We start from the raw sequence: 27,323 nt of genomic DNA, 5'->3' as shown, positions 1-27,323 counted from the left end.
GTTATTAAAAATCACGGATTGTGGTATAATCGTAAGTTTATTGGTAAGTTATGTTATTTAAACAATCTAAAATTTCATTGTCCGTTCATTAAGGCAAGTTTTGTCTGTTGCACAGTTTTCAACATTTCCTGCGCCCCTTCCGATTGCCAGCATGATGAATATTTCTATTTGCTATAACATAAATGCCTTGCTTACACATTATATTTGCTTACGTACAGATTTTGATTTTGATTTTCATTTCACTTTGATTTTGATGAATCGCAACAGTTTCTCCCGAGAAGAGGAGGCTTTTTAAGCCCCCAACATAAAGGCGCGATATGTTTCCATTTTTTTTTTTTTTTGATTATCAGTTAACAGTTTAGACCTAAACGGACCCAACAAGTAACTCCAAGGGTCTATTATAAAAGCGTAGGGTTTCTCAACAGTTTAAGGGTTACTTGTGGGGTCCATATAGGTGTTTACGAACAATTCTGGACAAACTAAAATAAAGAGATAGAGGGCCAAAACGTTTGCTTAGACGATTTGTGTTTAAACATAGGTACGAGTACGGTTACAATTACAGTAATTACAATAGGTACAATAATCATATCGAATATGCGGTAAGTGTTTAAAATTAATAAAGCGTAATTAGATAGATTTCACTACGAACAGAAGAAGGGCGATGCTTCCAGTATACAAATAACAATTAAGTACAATATACCTATGCCTAGGCTCTCCGCTTTGTGTGTGGTTGTTGGTTGTGTTTAAATATAAATACTAAAAATATATATAGATCCGTTCTACATCAAGAACAGGAGGGTGGCGTAGACCTTCCAGCGGGTCGTGAGGTTCGTCCAATTACCGCTGAAATAAGCTCCACAGTTTGTAGCTGGTCACCCGCTTGGCCAAATTGGCGGCGGCACTGCTGGGCGGCGATGGGGCGGATGATTCGGCGGCCATGGCCCGCCGATTGTTGATCAGCTTGGAGCGCATCTGCTCGTCGATCAGCTCGTGCATGTCCATCTGCCACTGCTCCAGCTGCTGCGACAGCTCAACCTTCTGCTGAATCGACTCCAGCAGCTGGCTGTTGGCCTGCATCAGCTCCACCCGCGTCTTGGCCAGCTCCACCTCCGCTTTGGTCCGCCTGTCGTTGGCCGCATCCCGCTCCGTCTGCGCCTTGGACAGCAGCTCATCCCGATCCGTGTTGTCCTCGAGATCTCCCCGTGCCTGATCGCGCTCCTCCTTGACATTCTGCAGCTCCACATCCGTCACCGTGACCTTGGCCTCCAACTGCTGGATGAGCTGGTGGCTTCGCTTGATCTCGTCCTCCTGCTCGAGCACTAGGTTGCGCGTCTGGTCCAGCATCTTCTTGAAGTTGCCAGCGTCCAGGTTGAGCAGCAGCCGCGTCAGTTCGTCGGACATCGACGAAAGCATTCCCTGGCGGAACTCGATGGCCAGGTGGCCATCCTCGTGACGCTCCGAGCTCGAGATGGTGTTGTCCAACGACTCCAGCTCCAGCGATATGTCCGAGTTGAGACCTGGAAAGAGGAATGAGATTTTAGTTTGCGGTTTCTTATACCTTTGTAGGCAATAAGTACAAGGGTTTTCGAAACTAAAAATAAATATCCTTCAGATACAAAATATGTATCTGAAATATTTTATAGATAAACATGCCATATTTTTCAGTTTTTTATTTAATTTATTTTTTTGTTGTTTTTTTTTTAAGGATAATTATATTCTTTAACTTTTTTGTATGCAATTAAATCAATTGCCACAATTTACATCTAAGTACGCACCTGAGTCATCGTCATGGCTCACTTTCAGGGAATCCACAAGGGACTTAAGTTGTATGTAGACAGATCGGGCCTCCACCCACATATGGTTGGGCTTCCCCGTTTCCGTGTAGCTGCCATCATCCTCGTCGCACTCCATCTCAAATTGCAGACTCTTCCTGCCCGGCGTGCTCGAGTTGGTATCCTGCAGGCGAGGATTTAAAAGAGAATTCGTTGATAAGTCAATGTCGAGTTTGGAACTTGGAATGGGTTTCTCGGTCAAAACCGATTGATGTAAAGGTAGAATGCTTGTTGATAATTTTCGAATTGTGATTTTCCTTCTAACTTGTATAATTTAGATGGGGGTTAGTTATTTAATCCTTGAGGAGCGCATAATGATTGGTTAGTAAATGAGGATTATTTGAATTCAAGAAAGGTATAACTTACGGCACCCAAACGTTCACTGAGTACATTGTTTTCGCGCTGGGAGCGTTCCAATGCTTGTAAGGTGGTCTGTAATTAAAAAAAAGATATTGAATGCATTTAAATATTAGTAAAATATAAAAAATAAATAAATATATCAAATATTGTGGGCAACTTTAAATACTCTTTTTATGAATTTTTAAATTATAAGTACTCCCCCTTGCTGTTAGCTAAAGTATGATTTGTTTTGATTTCCAAATATCTTTTAATCATGGCAAAATGTTGTTTGTCGCCAAAAATTGATTAGATATCTTGGCTTAAGTCTTCATTATTAATGAAAGCATGTTAGAAAATATTTATAGAATGGTGTTCAATCTTTGTCCATGACAGAGAAAAAAGAAAGTTGTTGCCGGGGAGATAAACCTGGAATAGGTACTCAAGAAACTGCGCAGTTGGCTCCACTGGCCCATAAATAATCTCCAGTTGGTGGGTAAATCACGATTTCGTTGACGCGACGTGATAAAGCCAATTCTAATTTACCTCCACCGCCAGCTTTTCTCTTTAAAAACTGTAGCTGACTTACCTCTAGTTTTGTTTCCTGCTCGCGGGCATGGCGCTCCAGCATGTGGATTCTGTCGGAGGACTCCTCCAGCGACGAGGTGAGGTTCTCCTTCTCCTCCTGGGCGTGCTGCAGGCGGCGCTCCAGCTCCTGCCGTTTTCCCGTGGTGAGGTTGAGTTCTGTCTTAATGGATTCCAGACTGTTGACATGTTCCTGCAGGGAGATTGGGTTTTAATTTAAAAATATTTTATTAAACTTACTCTACTATTACTATAAACTCTATTGTATATAATCTGATCAAAAACACTTTCTTGTCTTTTCTCCAATCTTTTTTAAATCCTCATACTTGAAAGTCATTTAGGTTACATTTGAATATAGTTAAACTTGATTATTATATGCCCATTGAAATATGCCCTTTTACGGATGCACACAATTTTTTCTAATTTATTGTGCATTTTTTATTCGCCTTAAATAATGATCACAAAGATATAGGGTTCAAAAGAAAAAATGGCTCCTCTTATAGTTTATTATTCCATAAATTTAGTAGTTTTATATTTTAGGTGTTCTTTTTACCAAGCAACTTTAAAAATAGAACCCACCTGGAGGCTGCTGTTCCTGTAGTGGTACTGGTCCTTCAGCTCCTGGATCTGTGCGCTGAGCTTGAGCTCGGTGGCATGGGCCTCCTGGATCTGTTCGGTGAGGCGTGTGTTCTGGTGCTGCAGCTCGTCGATCAGGATGGTCTTCTCCTTCTCGGCCTGCCGGATGGCCGTGTCCTGGGTCTGCAGCTTGTCCTTCAGCTCGGTGAGATCGGACTGCAGCTCGAGGACGCGCTGATCGCTCTCGTCCTCGGCGATCGCCAGTTTCTGGCGCAGCACATGCTTCTCCTGCTCGAGTTTCTGCAAAGAGGCAAAAATGAAAGTTAATTGTGTGTGCATGCGGCGGTATATTGTTGGTTCTATGACGTGTTGTCAATTATATGGCACCCAAGACAATGAAAGTAAAGCCAAACAATGGGCACGTACCGCCACAGTTCGCGTCGCCAGGCAAAACCGCAAGGTTAACTCAGCTCTCAGCACTCGACTACTAATTGTTTCGTTATTTGCATTTTCAATTGGCTGCAGGCCGGCCAAGATGCAAAAAGGCAAGAAATACAAATGAGTTGCCAGTACCACCTCTCACTTAGTTTGACTTTTGCACCGATTTGCTCCACTGTGCCGGCGGCCAAAAAACTCCCAAGCCCCAAAACAATGCCAACGACTTTTGACACCAACGGCTGCAAAAGCCAGCCGTCAAAAGAAACAAATTCCCATTATTCAAATTAAAATGCAATTGAATTTTCACTTCTCCGCTTTGCTGAGATGCGGTTTGCAGACAAATGGCTGGTGAAAAATTAAAAGCGCATCAGTCAAGCGAACGTTTGAAAGCCAACTTGGGAAGCATTTGATTTTAAAGATGATCGTAATCCGGCAGTAAAATATTGAATATTTTAATGGCTTGCAGAATTTGTGGTAATAAAAATGTTTGATGACATTATTTTAATACATTTTTAAAGTAGTTAGCAAATTAAGTATTTACTGTAGTTATATTTATAAATTGACTGAAACATAAAATATTAAAATGGCTTGCAGAATTTGTGGTAGTAAAAATATTTAATTAGCTCATTATTTATTACACATAAAGCAGTGAAGAAATGAAGTGTATTAGCTTACTCGAATTTAGTAGATTTTAAGTAAGTTCAATTGTCATTTAATTTATATCTATAAGTTTGTATCGAACAAGTCAGTGACAAATATTTTATTGCACTAAAAAGAAAAAATGTATAATTTTAGTAGAACTTTCAATTCATAAAGCACTGCAAAAAGCCAGAACGTGACAAAAAAGTATACTAATCTCTTTGGAAATTTCTAAAGATATTATAGCTGCCTTGTTGAAATACTTAAGGTGTTCTTTCTATAAAAATTAAATGTTTAAAAAACAATGTGGTAATAATATCCGAAAAATTAAAACAGATTAAATACTGTAAATAATGTTTCTCGAAGTTTTTTAAAAGTTTTTTTTTTTATTATAATTCAAAAGTGATCTAAGTCAGCTTTTCGAATGCCAGCATGGCAGCAACTAATTTGCATAATTGACAGGCGTGTGTCAGTCTTCGCCAGAAAAAAAAGGTATACTTATGAGTAAGCGGCGTTTGCTGGGGGCTATTTGTGTTTTTATAACCCGACCTTTTTGGATCAAGGCTTGCGGAGACATTGAAAATTGCATGCAAAGTTTAATCGATAATTGGACCTTCAATTGGCAAACACTGGCTAGCACTGGCAAAAGGCGAGCACAAAAAAAAAAAGAAACAAAAGCAAATAAAGCCGCTGATAGAACCCGTTAAGCCTTGCAACCAATGCAGCTTCTTTAATTCACAAACCGCGAACAAAAAAAAAAAAAACAATCGGAAGGCGGAAAAGCCAATGCAACCACGTATTGAGCTGGGGAAAATCACGAGTTGGCAATAAATCTGAGAAGTCAACGCGATTGTTTTGGCCTATCAGCGAAACAACTCGAAAATCAAAAAGAAACAACACAAGAAAATAAACAGCAACCTAATAAATTGGAGCGACAAAACTGTAAATGAAAAGCTTTAATAAAATTGCAGGCAATTTGCATAAAATGCAAAAGACGCCAACGATGCCGAAAAAACCACAAAGTAGTTGTCGCTGCACAGGCCCAAAAGCAAAAGCAAAAGGAAAACTGCAGCAACAATGGAAAACTTTAATAACAAAACACAATTGCAGTCGCCGAGTTGGACTTTTAAAGTCAGAGAAGACTGCGCAGCTAGAGATAAAGCTAAAGCGAATCAAAAATAAAATTATTGTACATATTGTACTTTCTCTGTTTCTATTTCACGCTTAATGAAATGTGTTGATGATGGCAGCAGCACCACTACAACTGCCAGCAGCAACAGCAAAAGCAGCAACAGCAGCAACAGCAACAGCAACAGCAACAGCAACAGCGGAAGTTGCCATCAGCAAGCACACGGAGAAAAAATCATAAAATAGTAGGTATTGCCCTTTGCTTGCATTTAGGGTGGCTTAGAAAAATTAACTAAATTCCTATCTTAAAAATAGTTTAAATATAAAGGGTATAGCAATATTTTATTTCATAAACATTTAAAACCATGGGGAAGCGATTTAGTAGTATTTCGAAAACATACTCCGTACAATATCTAGTTAGAGATAATATTATGTACGTTAGAACAGTTAATAAAAATTGTTCCAAAATTTTAAAATTTAGAAATACAACGTCTTGTTTATAAAAAAGTATTCATTGTGGAGTCTTACAGAAAAAAAATTCATAAATCGTTAAAAAAAAACGTCCAAATGTTGTTCAAGCTTTACAACAAATTTCTACATACTTTTTAGTTTACAATATTAAGAACCTGTAATACGTTATCAAGTTTCAAAACTATTAAAATATCACAAATAACATAAAAAAAATAATAATATTGATACTATGTAATATTGGTGCTCTAATTGATTTCAATAAATTAAAATTTAAAACCAATATATTAAGTCTCACAAAACATTAAAATACTGTAAGTTTTACAATTTTTTTTCTTTTTTTCTCCCTCTGTGCAACAACTAGCCGCCACCACAGCAGCCACTGCGCCACAAAAATTAAGTTCACATATTCAAAAGCAAAACCATGTGGCAGACTTTAATTGTAGGAAAACTGAAGACGCAACAACAGCAAAACAAAATCAGCCTCAAATTTCATGATGGACAGCCTGTTTTGTTTTTGCGTTAATTTTATTACGTATTTGTATTTCGGATCTCTTTTTCATCCACGGCTAATTGCATTGCATGATCACCTGAAATGGGATATATGTATGTATCTTTGTATTTACGATACATCGCAGCAAACTCCGTAAACAAACCGCCCATTTCAACCGGCAACATGTTGCAGTGTTCGGATTGGGATTGTTATTGTGTCTTATTCAAATGCGACGTAACTCGACCCACTTTCCAACTAAACGCTCCGCGGCAATTGTTATTTATTCGTTGCCATTTTTGAGGTATGAAAATTATAAATATTTGTGCAGCGAAATTTCGAATTTTGTGCAGGAAATGCCGAAGTAGTTGACATGCTTTTAGCGGCATATTAGAGACTAGGTTGGCGACAGGTGCGCAAAATGACTCATCAATGGGCCAAGTGCTTTCAGGTGCACTTATGCAAATACCTTTCTAATGCTGGCTTAAGTGAGCCAGGTAAATAAAGGAATATGTGGTGGTTTGATTGTTTTGTCACTTCACCGCTGAAGAAGCTTGGGGAGCTCCAAACCACTTTGGTGAATAAATTAGTGATTTGCATTGGGAATAGTTAAAAATATTTCAGCAATTTAACCAAATAGAAAAATCCACATAAATATTAAACTATATATTTGTAAGTTTATTTAATGTTTTTCATAATTTGCTCATTTATTTTTCCAGCCTAAGCTTTCAGATAATTTTTTTTGTTAAGTCTCACTCAAAACTAAAATATTTTTACTTTAAAATGTACCGTATTTTACTTTTTTTGCTTATCAATCTTGAGATGACAAAAACATTTTGTTGGTATTAATTTTTGGATTGCAGAAACATGTTTTGTCTTCCCTTCGAGTGACTGAAGTGTGGAAGTCATCGGCTTGAATGTCTCCACTGATGAGTTGGGTGTTGAAAGCGGCGTGCCGCCATGGCTGCAAAATGCATTCGATAATTGCTTTAAAATAATTAACTAAATTGCCAGGCCAAGTCATGTTGGCCGGGCTAGAATCGTGCCATCAGGGGGCGGCAGCAAGGTGGGCGGGGCTGTTCATGACTCGCTTGAATGCGCTTTGCCAGAGCGATGAGTTGACAAGGCTCACTTCTTGAGGACGGATGCAACAGGTAAACTGCAGTTTCGAATGTCAAATGAAAGGGAATTACCTCAGAAGCAATAGGTTACACAGAGAAAAAAGATATAGCTAAAGTTAAGTAGATTTTGGTGCATAATATGTTTACCATTAAATTGTTTTTAGGAATCTAAACAGATTTGTAATCAGTAAAAAATAACTAAAATGAGCCAATTTAGTTTTTATATAAGGAAAGACAGCCTTCTATATTACAATAAATTAATTCATTGAAGAAAATGGAAATCGGCAACATTACTTACAAACTTTGATCATATCAGTAATTTTAATTTATTTAAAATTATATATATATGTAATACTTTTTTTTACCAAAATAATGTTACACTGCTAAATATTTTAATAAAAATGAGCACAAATATGCTAATAACTATGAGTACATCTTCAAGAATATTAATTTTGATTTTTGTGCGATCCCATAGCTTTTTAAAGATTGTTTTGTATACGCTTAAAAATGTATTTAAGAATAAATACATTTTTATTTAAAAAAAGATTTCTTCAGATAAGCAAAGTATCGAGTGGGTATATACTTTAAAATTAAGTGCTCTGTGTATTAATAAACCTTCGACTGGCTTAGCATTTGAATTGCTAAACACTGCAAATAGCAATGACTCAGGCGGGTGAGCTCAGCTGAGTCCGGATCTTTTCGGCGGTGAGTCAATGGCCCGGGGCAGCGGCAACATTTCAAAATGCATTTTCCACATGCCTAGACAGCATTTTTTTAAGCAATTTTCATCATTGTGCGTATTTAGTCTGACCGTTGAAAATAAAACCTGAGTTCATAGATAAATCATCTGCACTTCGCTGCACAAAAGTAAATTAAGCGATGGCAACCGCAGTTGCGGGTGGAAAGCGGGCCGGCCGCCAGGAAAACTAGTAACTTTCCGTTTTCACAAGACTTTTCCACAATTACAATTTTAATTAGCGGCACTCGCACATTATTGCAAATGCCATAATGCATTTTATTGGCATGCAAAACGAAATGTAGCGCACAAATTATGCAAATTGCACGTTTAGCCGCAAGCATTTTGGCTAATTTCATTTCAGCGCATTTAAATGGAAACCGATTAATGATCGCTGATAACAAAGAGGGAAGTCTTGTGAAAAAGTCTCTCCACCCGGCTAATTGTGGCAGCTTGGCTTGGTTGCAAGTTGGCCAAGAAGCGAGAGCAGCCATTTGGAGAGTAGTGTAAAATACAGCCATTAGCGAGGATTGGCCCACACTGCAGTTAAATTGCACATCGAACATAAATCAATTCGGGCTCCAAGCCAAGCACTGTTGACCAAACAGCAATTGAATTGTCGCCAACACCCAAAACTTGGAAAGCAGCCAATAGTTTCGCTAACAAAAAAGGAAATTTCGACAAAAAATTTCAATTATTTGATTATGCTGGTAGTAACTGCAATTAAAACAAATTGAATTGTTTAATTTACGATGGCTTGGTCTTTAGTTTATTATACTTTAAAAAAGCCAATAATTTTATAAGCTTTAATTAATGCAAATATATTAAATATATTGTTTTAATTACAATGTAGATATACACATAGTTATTAAACTTAGTAAGTTTTGCTATTAAAGTATATAATTTATATTTAGGGGAACTCTTAAAATTGTCTATTCTAATCCCAAATCCAAATTGCTTGATAATATATTACTAGCGCTGTATTAAAGTATTCAAATATATACATACAATATAAACAAATTTATTTATTAATGTATGACCTTATCAATGATAAGTGTTAACTAGATGGTTACTGATTTAAGTCAGCCCAAATGTTTTAAAGATAATTTAAAAGTTCGAAGTGGCATTTCAGATAAGAGCGAAATCTTGACAAGAATTGATTGTATATTGCTGTGATAGTGGCTTATTTTAAGAAATAATATTGCATGTTTGATTATATTAAAGAATAAAACACACTTTACATTAAGAAAAATATTTGTTTCCAGTGCAACAGATTCTGCTAATGAAATCTAGCTGACAGCCAATATTGTCACCCGGAACTTGCTGGAATACACAAGTATCTACTATATTCTCCGAAGCCATTGACAATGCACCAGAGTGCAGCATTGACCCCACCTCACCCCGTTTTATGGCCAAAAAACACCTCACCCATGTGTTTGTGGGCTTTGAGGCCATAAAAAACTTATAGACCAAGTCCAAAAACAAGCGAGCTGTGCGCTTGTGCCAAAAGTTTGTTTATGCGCCTAAGGTCATGTCGCAGTCAGCGGTGGGCGTGGCACCCCTTGAGCCTTCGCCACACTTGACTGACTGGCCATCCGTCTGTCCGTCCGACTTTCAGAGCTCTCCCCACAAAAAAAAAGAAGAGGCAGCTAATAAGTATAATAATAAAAATAATGCCACAATAAGGCAAAAGGCAGATCTTTGCCATTGTTCGGTTCGGTTCGGTTCGGTTTGCGTTTGCGTTTGCGTTTGCCTTTACTCGGCGGGCAATGCAATTTCGGTTGCCCTTGGTTTGGGGGAGTGGAAGTGTAAGCCATGCAAGACCTTTTGCCAACTTGGTCATGGTGAGTTGCAGAGGGATGACAACAATTGGGCGATTTATTTGGAGATTATTACTTCACACAATTGCCATTGCCCTGATGAAAAAGCAGTCGACATATTCATTCAGAGCAAATAAATTATTTTGGTTATAATATCAATAAGGCTTACATTCATGTGGGTCAAAAACAAACTTCCCATTAAATGTGGTCTTAAATTAAATATCAATGGGAATCATCGTCTTGATTTCTTAAAATATTTTGGGTAATATATTGGCTATTTTACAAAGTCACACAATTAAAGATTGCATTGATTTTCAGAAGCTTGTCTATGAAGTGCAATTAAATTGAGGAGTGTGTACTTTTGTCCCAAAACGTTTTTAAAACCACATTAAGTACCGATAAGCCGGCATTATTTTGCTACCTATTTTCTGCTCCATTTTTTTTTATAATTTTGCAATTTCATGCCGAAAAAAAGCCCTCGAAATACAAAGAAAAATGCAGTAAAATCGGCATTCACCGTCTTTAATTTCAAGTGTTTGGCATTGACAATTTTGTGTGCCGATTTCCAGACACTCCTCCCCCAAAACCATTGTTAAGGAAATTGTGAAAACGTCGAAGAATTGGGCAAGCAAATTTTTATTTTTATCTCTGACCAAGACGAAAACGATTTCGAGAGCGCAAAAGCCGCGAGACAGTTAATTAAACCGTATTTGGGATGAGGGGGCTGGCCTCAGGTGATTGCCATTTTTGTGGGCCTGTTTTGATTGGCAAGACGGCGAGACGAAAACTTTAAGTGTCGCAATTTTCAGCGTCTCCTCCAATGTGACAAAAATGTCGGAAACGATAATTATGATTAATTAGCGACTCTTCGTGAGACATAAAGAGGGAGTGTTTTTGTTTACATACGAAATATTTAATAAAGATTTCCAGCCAGAGACTGGATGATTCATGGGAGAAATGAAATCGCTGCACTTGTTTCGTTTTCGGTTTTTGTTTTTATCTTATCGCCGGCACACGCAAAACATGGCCAAAATGAAGTGGAAAACTTATCGCACTTTCAACGATAAGAGTTATTTTGATAGTAGGCAGGCAGAATGATGACAACAGTTGTGCAGGCGAAATGAGGTAAGCAGTTAGAGAACTGCACCGAAATTAACTCACTTCTAGATCTGATTGTGCTACTGCCACAAACGCAGGCCAAAAATTATTAGGCCATAAATACGTACGGCAAAATGTTACGCCCACTGCGCATGCGCACACACCTGAGACGATGAAATGGGGCAGGAAAAGGGAAAGACCTGGGTTACGTTGGAACCACCATTTCTTTCTTTTTTTTTTGGGAGCGACAGCGCGTGGGTCTTCTCATGACTTTCGGCCAAACTCTTGTAAAGTCAACAAAACACTAACAAAATAAAACGAAAAGCTGCCAAGAAGAGTCATCAAATTTTGATAAAAAGGTGAAACTGGAATTGTAGGCAAAGGCACTTTCAGAGGAGGTCTTAACAATTAGTCACCGTTGCGCATAAAAAGCTTACAAAGCCAGGAAAATCAAGATCTTTAAAAGAAGTATGGGAAAAAGAATACAAAACTACAAAAAAATTCCATCCCCTTCAAATTAACCGCTAATACTTAAGCCATTTGGTTATACAAAACTTAGTGTTTAATTGTATAAAATAAAAATCATTAGCCCTTTTAAAGTAGAATCTTATTCTTAAAAAAACTTCACCCTTTAAGCTTATAAATTTAATTTCAAATCAAATTAAGCCTAATATCTAGCCCATTACTCACAAAAAAGAATCCATAAAAATATTTATATTGCTTCAGCCATTCTAATTCATCACCAACTCATTAAATATTTCCAAATACAACTTGTGTTTTTCACTTGTTGTTCTCTAGGTTGTTTACACAATTTGAGGTCTCTTGTTTTTATTTTCGACCACAATTCTTTTGTCTCCACCCCCCAAAAATCCCCCCGCAAAAATATCATCGACTTGCTGGCTAAGAGTTTTTTAATTATGCTGCCTCCGCTAATGACGCGAACGTCCAAAAGAGGTTGCGAAAAAAGTATTATTAACAGAAAATATATAAAAAATAAACTTGGCTATATAAAAACAATTATCATTGTGGCACAAGTTTACTTGAGTAAATGAACTCCAGGCCAGACAAAGGAGAAGTTTGTGTAAACAGTTGTAGAAATAAAGCAAAAATTGTTGATTATTCAATGGGCAGAAAAAGTTTAAATGCTGTGAAGTTGAAAAATCTCATAAAGCAGTTCGAGTTCAACATAATCTGCCGATCAATTGATTTATTTGAATTTAATTAATATAATTCGTTTTTTAAAATTACAATTATTACTTGTCGTGTGCTTCCTACTACTAAAGTTAGTCTTTCTCCACACTTTTTTCTTTGATTTTATGTGGGCTCATATGTATACATATTTACAACTTCCGATTGAGATGTAAATTAACCACTCATTTATGGACGCTCCCCAATCCGATGGCAAAATTAGCACCTCAGCTAAATTTCACTTTCCCACCTCAATAAATGGGAGAGTTGATAAATTCCAAAAATGAAACGTTTAAAAATAAAGTATATTTCTGCCACTGCCAACTTCCTAGTTGTACGACAGATGTTTCTTCTTGAAAATGTCATTAATCTTGCAGTGGTTAAGAAGCCAGAAGCATACGAAAATAAAACTATGACACAGAAAATGCTGAAAATGTACTCGGGCCATTAAGCCAAGCAGCAGCTAGCCAGCGAAGCGGTCATCCCAGGGCCAGTCAAAGTGACTTAAAGTCTTCAAAAACAGAATCATCAGTCTCAAACTATCTACACATAGTATATGTATGGCTGATGATGAGCGCCGATGCGAGGGTAACTAGTCGGAGATTTAAGATTACGACTCCCCTCGGCGGCCACTGCTGATGATGAGCTCAGCCCAAGAACAATGGCCCCACAATTTGCCAAAAGATTATTTCCATATAATTCCTTGGTTGTAGTTGAAGGAAAATCTTTAAATTTATGGCCCAATTATGTACGGGGAAGACATGTTTTATGGCTCTTTTTGTGTATTTGGCTTTGTTTATGTTTTGCTCGTCATAAATACAAATAAATAAACATTTCTTGTGGTAGCTAAGGCTAAGTTTGTTTATGAGGGTTGAACTTGAAGTCGATATTGATTAATTTATAGAAAGTAAAGGAATTTCGAGGGATAACACAGCAGTGGTTTGTTTCCTTTCCATTCACATAAAAATTACTTAAAACCAAAATAGTTATGATACATCTGGTTTACTAGTTGCTTGTAACAGTTTTCTCAGACAATATAAACGCCGAGTTTATGCATACCCATTAAAACGCCAACATAGTGTAATTTTTTTTCGACCCGTCCAACACCTTAAGACATCACCTGCAAAAAATCACAGTGAAAGACTCCACTTACAGTTAAAGAAACATATGTGGCAATCTGTCCATAATTCAAACTGTTGAGCTTACATGATACCCGTAATACTGCAGAAGCAGCAGCGGAAAAAGCGACAATAACAGCAAGAGCTGCCACCTTTTACCCAGTCCCAGTCCAGTTGAAGCCAAATTGGAGTGCAGCAAGACAAAGTGACAGTCGACTTAGTTCTCAGGCTGCAATGCTAAATGGTTTCCTGGGACCATCCGCACACCTGCAGAAATTCACCTGGGCAAAAGGCTTGTGGGTGAAGCATTTACGCAAACAATGGCGAAAAGAAGCGAGCGCTAATTGCAAAAGCTGGCTAAGGTGCAAGGAAAAAGGGGAGAAGGCGATGCACTAAAATATTAAGGGAATTCCAGACTCTAAATTCCAAATCCGAATTGGGCACAGTATTTATTTTACTGGTGCTCAAAAAAAATTGTTAAAAGTTAAATAGATACAGAAAACTAACGTTTAAAAAAAAAATCCTTGACTTCAAAGCAAAGTTTTATTAATTTATTTAATATATGTATAGAAAAATCTATTTCTGCATATCATATATTTATCATTAAACTTGTAAAAATTTGCCCATATGAATAAAAACTTTTGATTGGGTTTGAATGTTACAAAAATTTGTAAGTAAGCTTACCTATTTAAATTAAGCTAATTTATTGAAAGAGTTTAAAAAAATCATTACTTGGGCTTAGCACATTCGGATATATGTAAGTGTAATAAAGTTTGCCAATTATTTTTGATTAAATGCTTAGCAGAGTACCCACAATGTACACCAAAATAGCAAGATAGTCCAAAAAAGATACAAATTCGCACAAAATAATGCCGCTTAGCCGAAAGAGCCGTTACATAACACCTGGGCACAAATACACACACAAACAATCCTCTAGACAATCAGATACAAAAACTGTTTCGATTGCTGCTTAAAGCATTTCTACTTCTATTGCTCTAAGTCCCTCTCTTTCCCACTCCATCTGATTGTCGTTGCGCATGCGCAGTAGAGCGATCGTTCCAGTATTTCTCTCTCTGTCTAAATCTCAACTGAGTCACTCACCAAATAAGTCGAATTCGATTTTGTGCGGATGCTCAACAAATTTTAACACGATTGTGCAAGGCAAATGCTCACAAAAATGTGTAAAAAAATTTTAGGATTCACCTTAAACTATCTTTTGGTTGGGTTTTCTGACTGATGACATGATAATTGGCCATTAAATTGGCTTTTAATTGTGTCTGTCAATGCTGACCTTGTAAACAAGAGTTTACAATCAGCTTAAACCGAAATTGTTGTTGCAGTCATTGATGTTGGTAGATATGCAGTTTAATTGTGCCATTAGCTAAAGTGAGAAATTGTAGTTAAGCTGAATAAAACACGCTTTTAATTGAAAAACTACTTTAAGACATTTGAGGATGAGATCTTAACTGCAAATCTTTGTCATTTAGTTATCATTTAAGTAGTTTAAATTTCTTTTTCGCTACGGCAACAAATAACACACTTTTAAATTTTCTGCTGAAACAATTTTAGATTGGCCTACATATTTGGTAGGTTTACTGGCATTTCTCTTCACAACTCCCTTTCCAGTTCCATTAAGCCTCGAATTTCTATTGGCGATAGCACATTCGATCGGACAGTTTTGCAATTAACAGATACCCCCCTGCCACAGTTATGTTTTAGTCATTTGAATCGAAAGTTGGGTGCATAAATTACTGTCATTGGCAGGAGTCTGCTCCTCCGAAAACCACATCCTCCAGCACCCAGCACTCAACTTCATAGTGCTTCTCCATTTGCGATGGGCACATTGTTTATGCCACTTGGCCCGACACTCGAATTTGTTATCTGATTTGCGTGAGCCTCTGAAAAAGTTTTCGCCCTGTGCGGCTCGACTTTTGGCCTATTCGCGGGGTGTGGTGCGGAGCCATGTCGTATTTTGTGAAATCGTCTATTATTGTCATCATGCTAACGTTCGATGGCCATATATATAGATATGAATATTTTCTATATATTATTTGCATTTGTATTGGCCTTTGAAACTTGCCAATTGGCCGATTCGATGGCTGGCTCTTAGTCACACAAAAAGTGAATATGTATATATTTTTATTATTGCAATGAAAGCTTCCCAATTATCAATGTACGTATGTACAGTATATATATATATACACATTTATATATGACAGAGATATGAGGGGCCAGGGAGAGAGTACACAAGTAGGCCCTGGGGATATTGTTAATTAATTGTCAATGAGTCAGCTGGCAAGTAAAAGGTCAAGTTTGGTGGGTGCCGTTTCAGCCCACCAGCTGTGGTAGTTTTCCTCACCTATCAAATATTTATCAAAAAATTGATTTTCGAAGTTTAAATTGTGTGGTACATGTGGGTGAATAATTTCTCAATAAACAAATATATGCTTTAATATTTGGCATAACATATACATTTTTTGAAATTTCAAGGTAGAAGATACTTTGTTTAATAAAAAATTATATATATTTAATTTTAATAATAAAATTTTTATATTTTCTTAATATTAAATTATTTATGTGATTCTAACGAAATTTTTATATATTAAAATATCTTCAGTTATAGGAGTGCATATGTAAATTTTGCTACGTTTTTCGCAGTTCAATAACACAGTCCGATGAGCAAACGCTGTTGACTGAAGTTTTGATTTAATTTTGTTTACGATTCAGCTCAGACTGAGATTCCGGCGACACTGCCAAGAGTCGACTTCTATTGTTCCCAAGCATCGCATCGCTTTGACACCGAAAATTGCTTTTGGAAAGTGAAAATGCTTTCACCTTCTGCAATTCATTAAAAATCATCTGTGAGTGTGTGTAGGCAAGAAGATGGAAGAAATAAATTTTATTAAATTATACACATGCAACAAATGTATGTACATTTGTGTGTACAAAGGTTTAGGTATGACAGCAACAATGGGTTACTGGAAATAGCCGCATTGTTGCGGTAGTCTCAAACTCAGACTCAAACTCAAAACTCAGACTCTCTTTAAGAGCTCAAAGTCAAAGTCGGGGAACGCCGCAATTTAGCTGTCAGTCTCGTTACGAGTCGAATTAATTTCCTTGCAGTTATTAATTTTCAGTTGTTAGCCGTAATTTGCACATCAATAGACTTTGACAGTGAGGCGGTACCGTTTGCTCACGGACTTTGCCGCATTTAACCATCAAGCTATTATGTAAAGCCTGAATCAATAGCAACCATAATTTGCGCTAGATTCGCTTCCTGCCAACTGCTCTTCGGGTCGATTAACTAACATGGAAATGAAACTGTGATTGCCACAGTTAAGTTGATCATGAGAGCCTGAAGGCCACCGCCCCTCAACTCCCGCTTCCCAAGAAGAATTATTATAGGCCCAAAAGTAACAATTAGATTGAAGTTTACAATCCCACTCACTGTTTAGAAGAACCATCCCGTTAAGCCTAGATATTAAATTATATTTTCTGCCTTTCAAAAAAAATACGGTACCTAAAATAAAGTCTAAGTTTAATTCAGGTTAAAAAAAAAATATTGTTCTGTTTTTTTTTTATTATTTTACATAGTTTTTCTGTTTTTTTTTTCAATATTTTTATTTTACTGGCTCGTATTTTTTTATATGTTAATAGGAAGCAGTGTTGGGAATTACGTTTATATGTCCATCTTGCCGTAGGAATTACCGCTTATAAGCTGCTAGCTGCTAGGCATTCTCATTAGTCCTCTCCAAAATTCGTGGCAAGTTAAGAAAGCTCGCGGCTGAGATCGAACCTACTCATGCACTGGACGAACAACCACAACCAAGAGGAAAGGAAATTTCTGGCCGCCCAGACGTTAACGCCACGGGCCGCCGAAAAACGGCAGCGTCAAATGCTAATATAAGGTTACAATAATCAAACAAAGTTTGGATGCTGTTTGTATTAAAAATTAAGTTAAGGAATATCACAAGCTATTTAAACTAAGCCTAAATTAATTAATCAGTGAAAAAAAAAAGAAAAAAACATTGTTAATATTTACGTGACCAGGAATCGAACCTAAATATTTTGCACAAAAGTGACCCGTAATTTAAGCAAGCGAAAGCTTAAGCACGTTAACCAACACCGGTTAGGCTCTGAACGCAAACGGAAATCCAATTTACCTTGGCCATTAGTCAACACTACTCAGACCTAATACTTGGCGGTAGAAAAAATCTAATTGGAAATTGTAGCATCTCCTCTTTGGGCGAAGACATTTTAAGTTTTAATTAATTACATTTTTAAATAAAATATTTTAAAGTAAAGTTCACAAAAAATATGCAAAAACGGTTCGCACACTAATTCAAAATTCAATGCGCATTAATTTTTCCCAGAAATCTTTGTTAACGCTACTGTTTTTGGTTTGGTTACAGTTTTCCCAAATCTTTAAATTTTTCTCAAATTACTTGACAAATGAGGAAAATTGATTGAACATTTATTTCTATTTGCACTGAAAATCATATGGATTAAGTCGAGTCTAGTATTTTTCCTCTAACCAATCCAGAAAATTCTCATTAAGTTCCGCGGGCCCGGGACTGTAATCGAACCACTCCCCTGCACGAAATGTGCAAGCGAAGGGACTTTTCTGGCCGCCCAGACGATTACGCCACGGGCCGCCGAAAAATGTGAGCGCCAAATGCTAATATGAGGTAGGATCAAAAAGTAGTTTAACTTGCTTTCTATATTAAAAATCAACAAAAAACTTATTGCACACCCACATTTAAAAAAAAGAAGAAAAAAAACTATAAAATAATTCTGACTTGGTTTCGAGCCGGTGTAAATTTTATAAAATTGTTTTGTAAGTTCATCACTGCTTAAACACGTTTACCAACACTAAGTTGAATTGGTTGGCAAAATAAGAAAATACTGTAAAGTACTTACAGGGAATTTTAAACAACTGGATCTTTACTGAGACTTGCTAAAAATTGATCAAATTAAAAAAAAAAAAGAAACAACACATCGCTTGCACAATAATTTTCAAAGCGAATAAAATACTCTTGCAAACTCTGTTTCGGAACAGTTCAAACCCTGCTTGTTACAGTTTCGTTCTTTAGACTTTCCATAAAGCTCATTACCAGCTGGAGTGGCTAAACACAGCCGCGCATGCCCCCGGAAAATCCGCATTAAAAACTCATGTTTCCCTGATGACACACAAAAACCAAACGAAAGGCTGACCAATAAGGAAAGTAATTTCCCTGGGCAAAAAGTCGGGGAAGAAAACAAAGCACTCACTCTCAATGACATTTTGCGAACCCATCCACACAACATGGCCAAAGAAATGCTATTACTGGCCAAGAGCCAATGCGAATGCGAATAGGGTGACGTTGACGACTAATGTCCAATAATAATCATGGCACACTATGTCGAACGACCTCAATTTCCCACCTAAATGGGGGCTAACCCCAGATCATACACCCCCCCCATTTGTAAGGAAGGCCCAGCATTTTGTTCACTTTGATTCTGAAAACCGAAAGCCAGGCCAAAAATTAAGGTACCACATTGCCACATTAATCGTAGGCAAATGAATGAACGAATTTGCATACTCGTCCGGCGAATGGGGCCAGAAACTTTTGGACGGGGTGTTAGCTTGGAGGTACTCGAAGAAATGCTTAGCAGGTAAATGAGCTCCACTCAGTCTCCAATTCGCTTTGTGACTCATCAAAGAAGATTACAAAAAATAAACACATTTCGCTGTTGTTTTGAAGATCGATCAAACTGGTTTTCAGCAAATGAGATGGACACGGTACCATATATATATATATATATATATATATATATATATATATATATATATATATATATATATATATATAAACCCGTATTATTCGCATGCAAATTGGTTGATTTTGAAATTTTTTTTGCCAGTCGACAATGTGTTGATGACTTCACCTCAAACGAAAATAAAAAAGTTGCTCCCCGAACGTGAGGAGAGTTTTATTTTGATATTTTATCACTTAAGTTTTTTTAATTTTTGGGGGCCCCCTGGTCGAGCATTTTTATTCGCAATCGCATGTAGAACGCGTTTGGTTATCTAACCATAGATGAAGTAGGCGTCCAGAAGGCGGCTTCGATTGAGAGCTAACCATTATGAGTATGATGTGTTCTTGGGCACCTCGAGAAGTCCGCCCACCTGGCATGGTCAGTTGAGTGAGACGGTGGCCATTGTGGGCGTGTGACACGATCGAAAGGCGGAAGATACGCTCATTTGCATGATTCATGCGGATTGATAGACAAATAAATATAAATATAACTTTAATTGATGTCGGTTATTAAAATAACACAAAGGGTAATTCATTTTTAGGAAATTCGTTTTGTTTTATTATTTGAATTCATTTGATTTAATTATATATACATTAACGTTACACGGACTGCAAATGAGTAAGATATTTTTATAGGAAAACCATAAAACAATATCTTGAATTGAATTCTTCAAGTTTTATATAACACAGTGGCGTTTAAGGCTTTTTGATTCACTGATTTGTTCAGTCACCTCACTGGCTTTCCATTTGCATAGTTTTCTTTCCTTAGGAAACCTTAGGAAATGTTTCGATTATTAAATGGCTAAGCTCTTTTACAATTTCCTCTTTAAGTGAAACTACCGTACGGTATGTAAATTATTTTTAGTTATTCCCAATCTATTAGATACCGCAGAATTTCCTTTCATTAACCACAAACCATAGTTCTTCACTTCCATTTTCTATGATAATTCATATCCTGTTTACAGAAAGACTTCAGCTTAGAACCATCAAGGCTAATCAAAAAGCGTTTAAATGGAATTACCTTTTCATTAGCATTCTTTTATCGGGGAAACGGCTGAAAGTTTCAATTTAATATCGTAATTGATCAGAGAAACGAATTGCCATCGATTGTGACTCTTGCCGTTCTACTAAGAGCTCTTAAATAAATCACTGAAACCAGTTGGCCAATGTCAGAAATAAATAATAGAAAAAAAACAAACAACAAAAGTTATTAAAGCAATAAAACTCGATCGTAAATTCAGGGGTGTAGACTTTCGAAAAGGCCAAAGGGGCTAAGCCGAAAGCAGTTTGAATTATTTAAATGGTTAACCGTAACGGACGCCTACGTTCCAAATTATATATTTTACTTTCGGCTGCCATTTGCAACACTTCATCGTTCCAAGTTGGGTTTAAATTTCCTAACCAGTAATAGCAACAATTGTCTGCAGATCGTGATAAACGAGCGACTTAAAGCGAACTACAATGCGATGTCAGATTCCAATTGATTTCCACTCAATTGTTCTCCTCGGCTCGAGAGTGGAAACTGGGCTTGTAGTCGAACCTGGGCGAAGCAAACACGTTTTGGTAGTCAGACAATGGTCAACTATTTGGTCGATTGTCTGTGAACTAGATAATATGGAGTGGGCTTGGAAAAAAGCGTTTAGCGATATGAAATATGGCTGAGAACATTTCGAGAATAAAAGCCGGATTCACAGCCGGCTATTTATATTTAAAGCTGTTTCAGTTAAGATTGAAGAGGTTGAAATGTGTGGGACCCCGTTTATAAGGTGGTAACAGTTATATCAACGAAATAAATACATGAATTTAGTAAGCCAGGAACTATTTCCCACCTTTTCCCTATCCTAAAAAAGCCCCAAAAATGACCAAGGCCTGTAAACTCATTAGCATTTCAGAATAGGGCACAGAACAATATTATATGAGGGCGTATATAAAAGTTAATGCAAAAACAAAACGGAGCTAAAAATAAAAGCCAATGCTCGTAAATTGGCACACACGCTTCAACAGACCGCGAAATAAAAAAAATAAAATGGGCGAGCTAACAACTAAGTCGGCCAAAACTACAACCATTTTGGCCAGAACCAAACCAAACACCTACAACAGAGCAGTCTAATTACGTCAGTGGGACTCAAAGTATACATATTGTATATACTACATATATAGTATTCGGTTGGGATGGGCCTGGTTTAGCTAGCTGACCGCTCATCCAGCCAACGAAGTGACATTGTGCGCTCCAAAACGTTGAAGAAATTAATTAGATACGCGAACAACAATTTTGCATATTGCCAAAAGCACGCGAATAAAAGTGAATCTAACGAAAATGTAAGGCTTTTGGCAGACGCCTCACGTCACTTGCTAAACAAAGACCAAAAAAGGTAGAGTCAAGGTGACTAAATCCAAGAGATTTATGTGGCAGCCCCATGGCAGAATTCCCTAAGCGATGACCATGACTAAAAAACTAAACAAATAATTAAAATGACAATTGACGTTGGCCAACTGGCAGGAGTTGACCTTTTTGGTCGGTTCCAATTTCATAAAGCCAAAGCGATTTCCATTTAATGGCTAATGGAAAATGGAACATGGGAATTCGTTGCTTTTGGGGTTTTAATTGAAGCGCGCTCCGTAATAAAGTTAATGGCTTCTGAGGTGGCAAATGATTTTCATTTTAATTGTTAATTGGTTTGAAATATACGAAGTAAGACAACTATTTTCTTTATTGGAAAATGGCTGAATTCGGGCAGAATTTATGCAGTTATGTTTCACCATCAATTTATTTGATTATTGTTTCTTACAATTTATTTTTTTTACAAAATAGTATAAAACTTCTTATGTTAATACAACATTATAAGACATAATAATAATAGTGCGGTTATTAAAAATTCTTAAATCGTGTCTATATTTAAGCATGAAATTTAAAGTTTAAAGTAATGATGGTTTTATAAACATGCGCTTTAAGAGACTGTCAGTGCTTCTTCAAATAAAACTTTGAATATTTTCATTTTAAAACTAGTCAAAATGATCACATCGATTCCCCACAATGACATCACCTGTAATACCAGGATATTACGCGGCCTTCGTACTTTCATTTCCAAATGAAGATGAAGTCACACAGCAACACGCTTAAAAATAAAAGCAAAACGAGCAGAAACAAAAATTCAGTTAAAGTGAGTAAGCGTACTATGTAAATATGGCCCAAGCCCACGGAAAAAATGTACCAACGAAATTATTCAAGTTCAACGCATTGCTGTGTCCTCTGTTTGGGTTACTGACACCGTCAGGTGGTCCCAAAACCCAACCATCCCAGCACTTCCTGGTATTTCCGTGCATTGGATTGCCATTAATCGGTCGGCGGGAGCGTAATTGATAAGAATACATTGTGTGTCGGTGGTTCGGTCAACAAAGGTACATTAGTCTAACTATCGGTTCTGTGGGCTGGAAAAGCGAGGAAATCGAGGGAAGTTTGAGGGAATGTCGTCGTCGTCGCTAGCAATAATGCTAATGAACGGCCACGAACTTGAGCTGCGGCTTGAACTTCACTTCGGGGAGAATAACTGGAACGGGTGTTTGCCTATCGGAAATTCTTTCTATTGTCAGTTGCTTGAAACTATTGTGTGTATGAACAGGTGACAGGCCAACAAACCGCACCCCACCCACATAAGCCACCCATTTCGAGCGGTTCAAGGTCGAGCGGCAGACAGAAGTTTTGGAAACATTAGGAGGTGTTATGAACAGAATTTACCTTTGCTGCCCCTTGCTATCATGAAAGTGTCTGATAAAGATAATTTTTGGAGAGACTGCAGCATTTAGATACATAATTTTTACTGTAGAACGTGGGTCATGGTGGTAGACACCGACAAAAAAAAAATCGATACCCTTACGTGTTATACTATATAGTTCAGTAGTTTACTGCGCACACTTTGTCACCGTCCATAAAATGACATGACCGGTATAGTTGTCCCAGCCATTTTCGTTTGTCTAAATAGTTAACGTGCCCGCTCACCTTTTTTTCCCCTCTTCTGCCCTTAAATTGCAGTTGACAGTTGGGTGGAAGTTGAGTTTACAGAGCTGCATTGGACATGCGGACAGGTGCCGTGTTTCAGCTAAAAAATCAATATCCATATGTATTATTTAATTCCCGACCTGGGAATGCGAGCAATGCGTCAATGAGAGGTCGTATTAAACTAGATACATATTCCTATATGTACGGACACATGTCCGCAATAATCAATGCAAATCGCCAGGTGAGTCAATCAAAATTCTGATACTGGCGTTGTCCATTTGATAAGTACGAAAGCACTTTACGATAACTATAAATTTGTCGAGGAATATTATATATATTAAGAAACTCCGAGTATAAATTCAAATGGTAACAAAACTTTCTCAAATTACCTAAGCTTTTTAAATAAGCGAAGAATAAAAGAAGCACTGTAAATCTTTTTTTGAAAATGGAAAAAAATTAACTGCTGTATAGATAGCAGGAAAGTAATTATTTTATTTATTGCGCACACTTTGCCAAATCAGATAGTAAAGAATTGTAAAGGAACATGAAAATATTCCATTAGCTAACAAGATAAAATTAATGGGATAGATTGCTTGGACCATAAACACCTTTTATAAATAATTAAAACTAATGGAGCCCACAACTAACTATACAATATTAATATTATTAAGCTGATCCAAAGAAATAATTAAAGCTTTAAAGAAAACATTTTATTTGAATTGGGTACTTTTATTAGACCCTATTCAGCCTTATACAATAATATTTAAAATAACTAAAGCTCGAATTGTCAAAAATCGATGTATTTGAATGACTGACTAATTTTACATGCAATAAGTGAATTTTCACTTATATATTATAGCTTCAGTTATATACCTGGATAATTCCACAAATTTTCTTGGACTGCCATTTTTAATGGCAATCCTACCAAATTGCCCGGTTTTTTAGGTCTTAACTAATGTTACAGGCAATTAAGTGAATTTCCACTTATAAATTATATATAGCTTAAGCTATATTTCTGCTGCATTTCATAAATAGGTACAATTTTCATCGACTACCATTTTTAATGGGAATCCCACCTGTTAACTTTTTTAGCACTTTGGGTATTGCACGATTTGTGCTGGTGACTCACCTCAATTTTGGTGGAATAGTCCTCGATGAGCTTCTCCTGCTGCTTGACCAGCTCCTCGTTCTTCTCGAGCAGTGCCTTGCCCAGTTCGGCGGCGAGCAGGATGTCCGACTCCTTCTGCTGCAACTGGGCCCACACATCCGGCTCCTGGTCGTGGCGACGGGCCTCCATGGCGCTGATGTAGTGCTCTAAATCAATCGAATCCCCAATTAGTGACGAGTGGTCGTGGTCGAGGTGGTCGAAGCCGGAGTCGTCCGGCCGGAGGAGCCCCAGCCCCAGCCCCAGACCTAGCCCCCCAGCTCCCAAAGAGCTGTTGTGTTGGCCAAATTGACGGGCTCGCTTCGACTTGTTGCCAATGGAGCTGCCGCTGCTGCTGCTGCTGTTGCTGCTGCTGCTGCTGCTGCCACTTTTATTGTTGGTGGATATGGATGAGGCAATGGCGGCAGCGGTTATAGCATTCGCTAGCTTTGGTTTATGCATGATCGTTAGCGGGCAGGCTTGGATTTGGTTTGGATTTGGTTTTGGTTTTGGTTTTAGCTTTGTTTGCTTTTCAGGCGGGATGTGGTGGTGTGTGGTATTATGGGCAACAACAACGAACCAAATTTACAGACATAACACACACATTTAGTTAGTTAGATGCAATTTGTATCGATTTCGATTTCGATTTCGATTTCAGTTTATGTTATTTTCGGAGGTTAGGTGTTCAGATGACTCTGCTCAGGTCGAAGTATTAGCTTTAGCTGGCGCGGCGATACGATGATATATCCAAAGCATAGTTCCATGGGCACCAGTATTACTGCCCTCAAAAGAGCAGCCCGAATCGAGGGGGTTAAAGGTACTGATGTTTTGAGCTATATAATATAGTAAGTACACAGCCGTAATGAGAATTAGCATTAAATGTGGGGTATAATGTGGCCCAACAAGACGGGTCTAATCATTCAACCAAAAGGAGCGACGGTCACGTTGAGCATTCGCCAGCACGTTTTCAGTTACTTGTTTCTTGGGTTTTTTCGTTTTAGTTTTTTTTTTTTTTTTTGGTAGGGTTGGGGGTGCTTTTTGGGCAGGGGGGGATGACATATAACTACAGTGTTAAGCAAGAGGGTTAATATAAACGGAATTTGTCTTTAGCCCGTCTTTAGTTCGTATTTAGTTAAGCTCCATGCGGTTTGAGTATCAAAGAGGGCTTAAGTTTCTCGGGGATTTGGGGTGTATTTACATGTGTGAATATATACAAACAGTTGGGGAATTTTCACTGCTCAGGGGTAGTGTATTATCAGAATGTAATGATTTTTGATGTGATTAAATGAATTTTTAAAATAAGCCAAGATTAAGACCAAAAGATTGTAAACGAATCAATTTACAATGGGTTGAGTGGTAATTTACAGCGGTTGTTTTAGTAAATGTGGATGGACCAATTTGGTTAGTTTATGCTTCGTTTTTGGTTCGTATTACCCAAGTATATATATATAATAAATGAAATGCTCCTTGAAGCTTTATTGGCCAACTTCAAACATCAATAAATCGTAACCATGGGGTTTTTAAGCCCTGAAAGCCTACAAATTTTGTTTTAATTTTTTAGCTGATTTCTAACTGATTTTTATATATCATTTTTAGTAGTTTCGCACTTCTTATATAGAAAATTCATTTGGCAAGCTCTTCACGCATAGCTGCATTTGGTAGCAACAGCGACTGTTGTTATAATATATAATACGCTTCGGGCTTAGCTTTTAGCCAACATTTATTTATTTATTTTTATATTATTCGATTTTTTTTTGGAAGCAACACAGACACAGTTCACAAACACACAGAAAGCCGTTTTTGTTCGAGTTGTTGGTATTATTGTTTTGCATTTCCGCTTTATATATGTCGGTTTTTGGGCAGAGTTTGGCATTATTATTGACAAAACAACAAAACTAAACGCGCGCCTTGCATGGGATATTGGTCTAATTAATTTCCCCAAACGGAAAGTATCCAAGTATCCATCAGATACTTTCCACTTTCGCAAAACGCGGTAGAGCTTAAGTTTGGGCCCTATATTTTTGTGTTAAATATATATAGTTATCCGTATATGTATGAGGGCAGAAACCTCGGTCACGACGACGCTGCTCCACTCCACTCAAAAGCAGAACTTCCGATGTCCGATGTCCGATTCTCCGATTCTCCGCTTCTCGGATTCTCCGATTCTCTAATGCCGATGCCGTTTAAACGCGCGCTCGCTTCGCTTCGGTTACGATTTTCTGGCTTTCCCCAGCTTTTCTGGGGGATGTGCGGCGCGGGGGCGTGGCGGATACGTCTGACTTACGCGAACGTTCGTTACTAACTGAATAACTGAAGCGCTGTGCTGCGCTGTGCTGCGCTGTTCCGTGCCGTGCTACGAAAATTGGCAAAACAAATGAGTAACCAAGCGACGGCCGACGAGGCTAAGCCTCGTATCTTGGCAACAACAACCAACAACGTCGGTGGCTCTCTTAAACTTCGGGCCAAAAGAGAGTTACCTTGAGTACCCCGGCAGAGTAGTCGAGTAATCGCAGTATTGGTAGATAAGATTATTGCAGTAGAGAAATATTATTGGTTACAAGGCAGCAGTGATAGCGATATTAAAGTGCAATCTGCGGGGGTACAGACAACCGATAACTAATTTTGGCCTAAGTTATCTTCCGTAAGTCAACACGCATTGTAGGTGCCAGTTTTCTATTCACGAAATCAAAGTCTGAACGAATAAAATGTCGTGTTTTAGTAAAGCTTTGTCGTCAACTATATTCATTAACTTTACTTTAAAATCTTTTAATAATGTTTTGTTTATCTAAAATTAAATTTGAGTTATTTAAA

General features: G+C 37.5%; 1 protein-coding gene across 2 annotated transcripts; it reads right to left on the bottom strand.

Annotated features, from left to right (window-relative positions):
- Nucleotides 1–18: 18 nt before the first annotated feature.
- LOC128257628 (bicaudal D-related protein homolog) lies at nt 19–26,869 on the bottom strand. 2 transcript variants are annotated; one of them, XM_052988709.1, is made up of 7 exons: nt 26,581–26,869; nt 24,498–25,345; nt 3,333–3,629; nt 2,758–2,946; nt 2,199–2,264; nt 1,776–1,956; nt 19–1,517 (listed from the first exon to the last, which is right to left on the bottom strand). In XM_052988709.1, the coding sequence occupies exons 2-7, from the start codon at nt 24,972–24,974 to the stop codon at nt 838–840; spliced, it is 1,890 nt and encodes a 629-aa protein (XP_052844669.1). In that variant the 5' UTR covers nt 24,975–25,345; nt 26,581–26,869; the 3' UTR covers nt 19–837. The 2 variants fall into 2 exon arrangements, with proteins under 2 accessions (XP_052844669.1, XP_052844670.1); XM_052988710.1 differs by having other exon boundaries at nt 24,498–24,682; nt 26,581–26,868.
- Between the last annotated feature and the right edge of the window lie 454 nt (nt 26,870–27,323).

Source organism: Drosophila gunungcola, assembly GCF_025200985.1.
Source record: "Drosophila gunungcola strain Sukarami chromosome 3L unlocalized genomic scaffold, Dgunungcola_SK_2 000002F, whole genome shotgun sequence".
Lineage (NCBI taxonomy): Eukaryota > Metazoa > Arthropoda > Insecta > Diptera > Drosophilidae > Drosophila > Drosophila gunungcola.
This window is presented reverse-complemented; position numbering and strand designations above follow the sequence as displayed.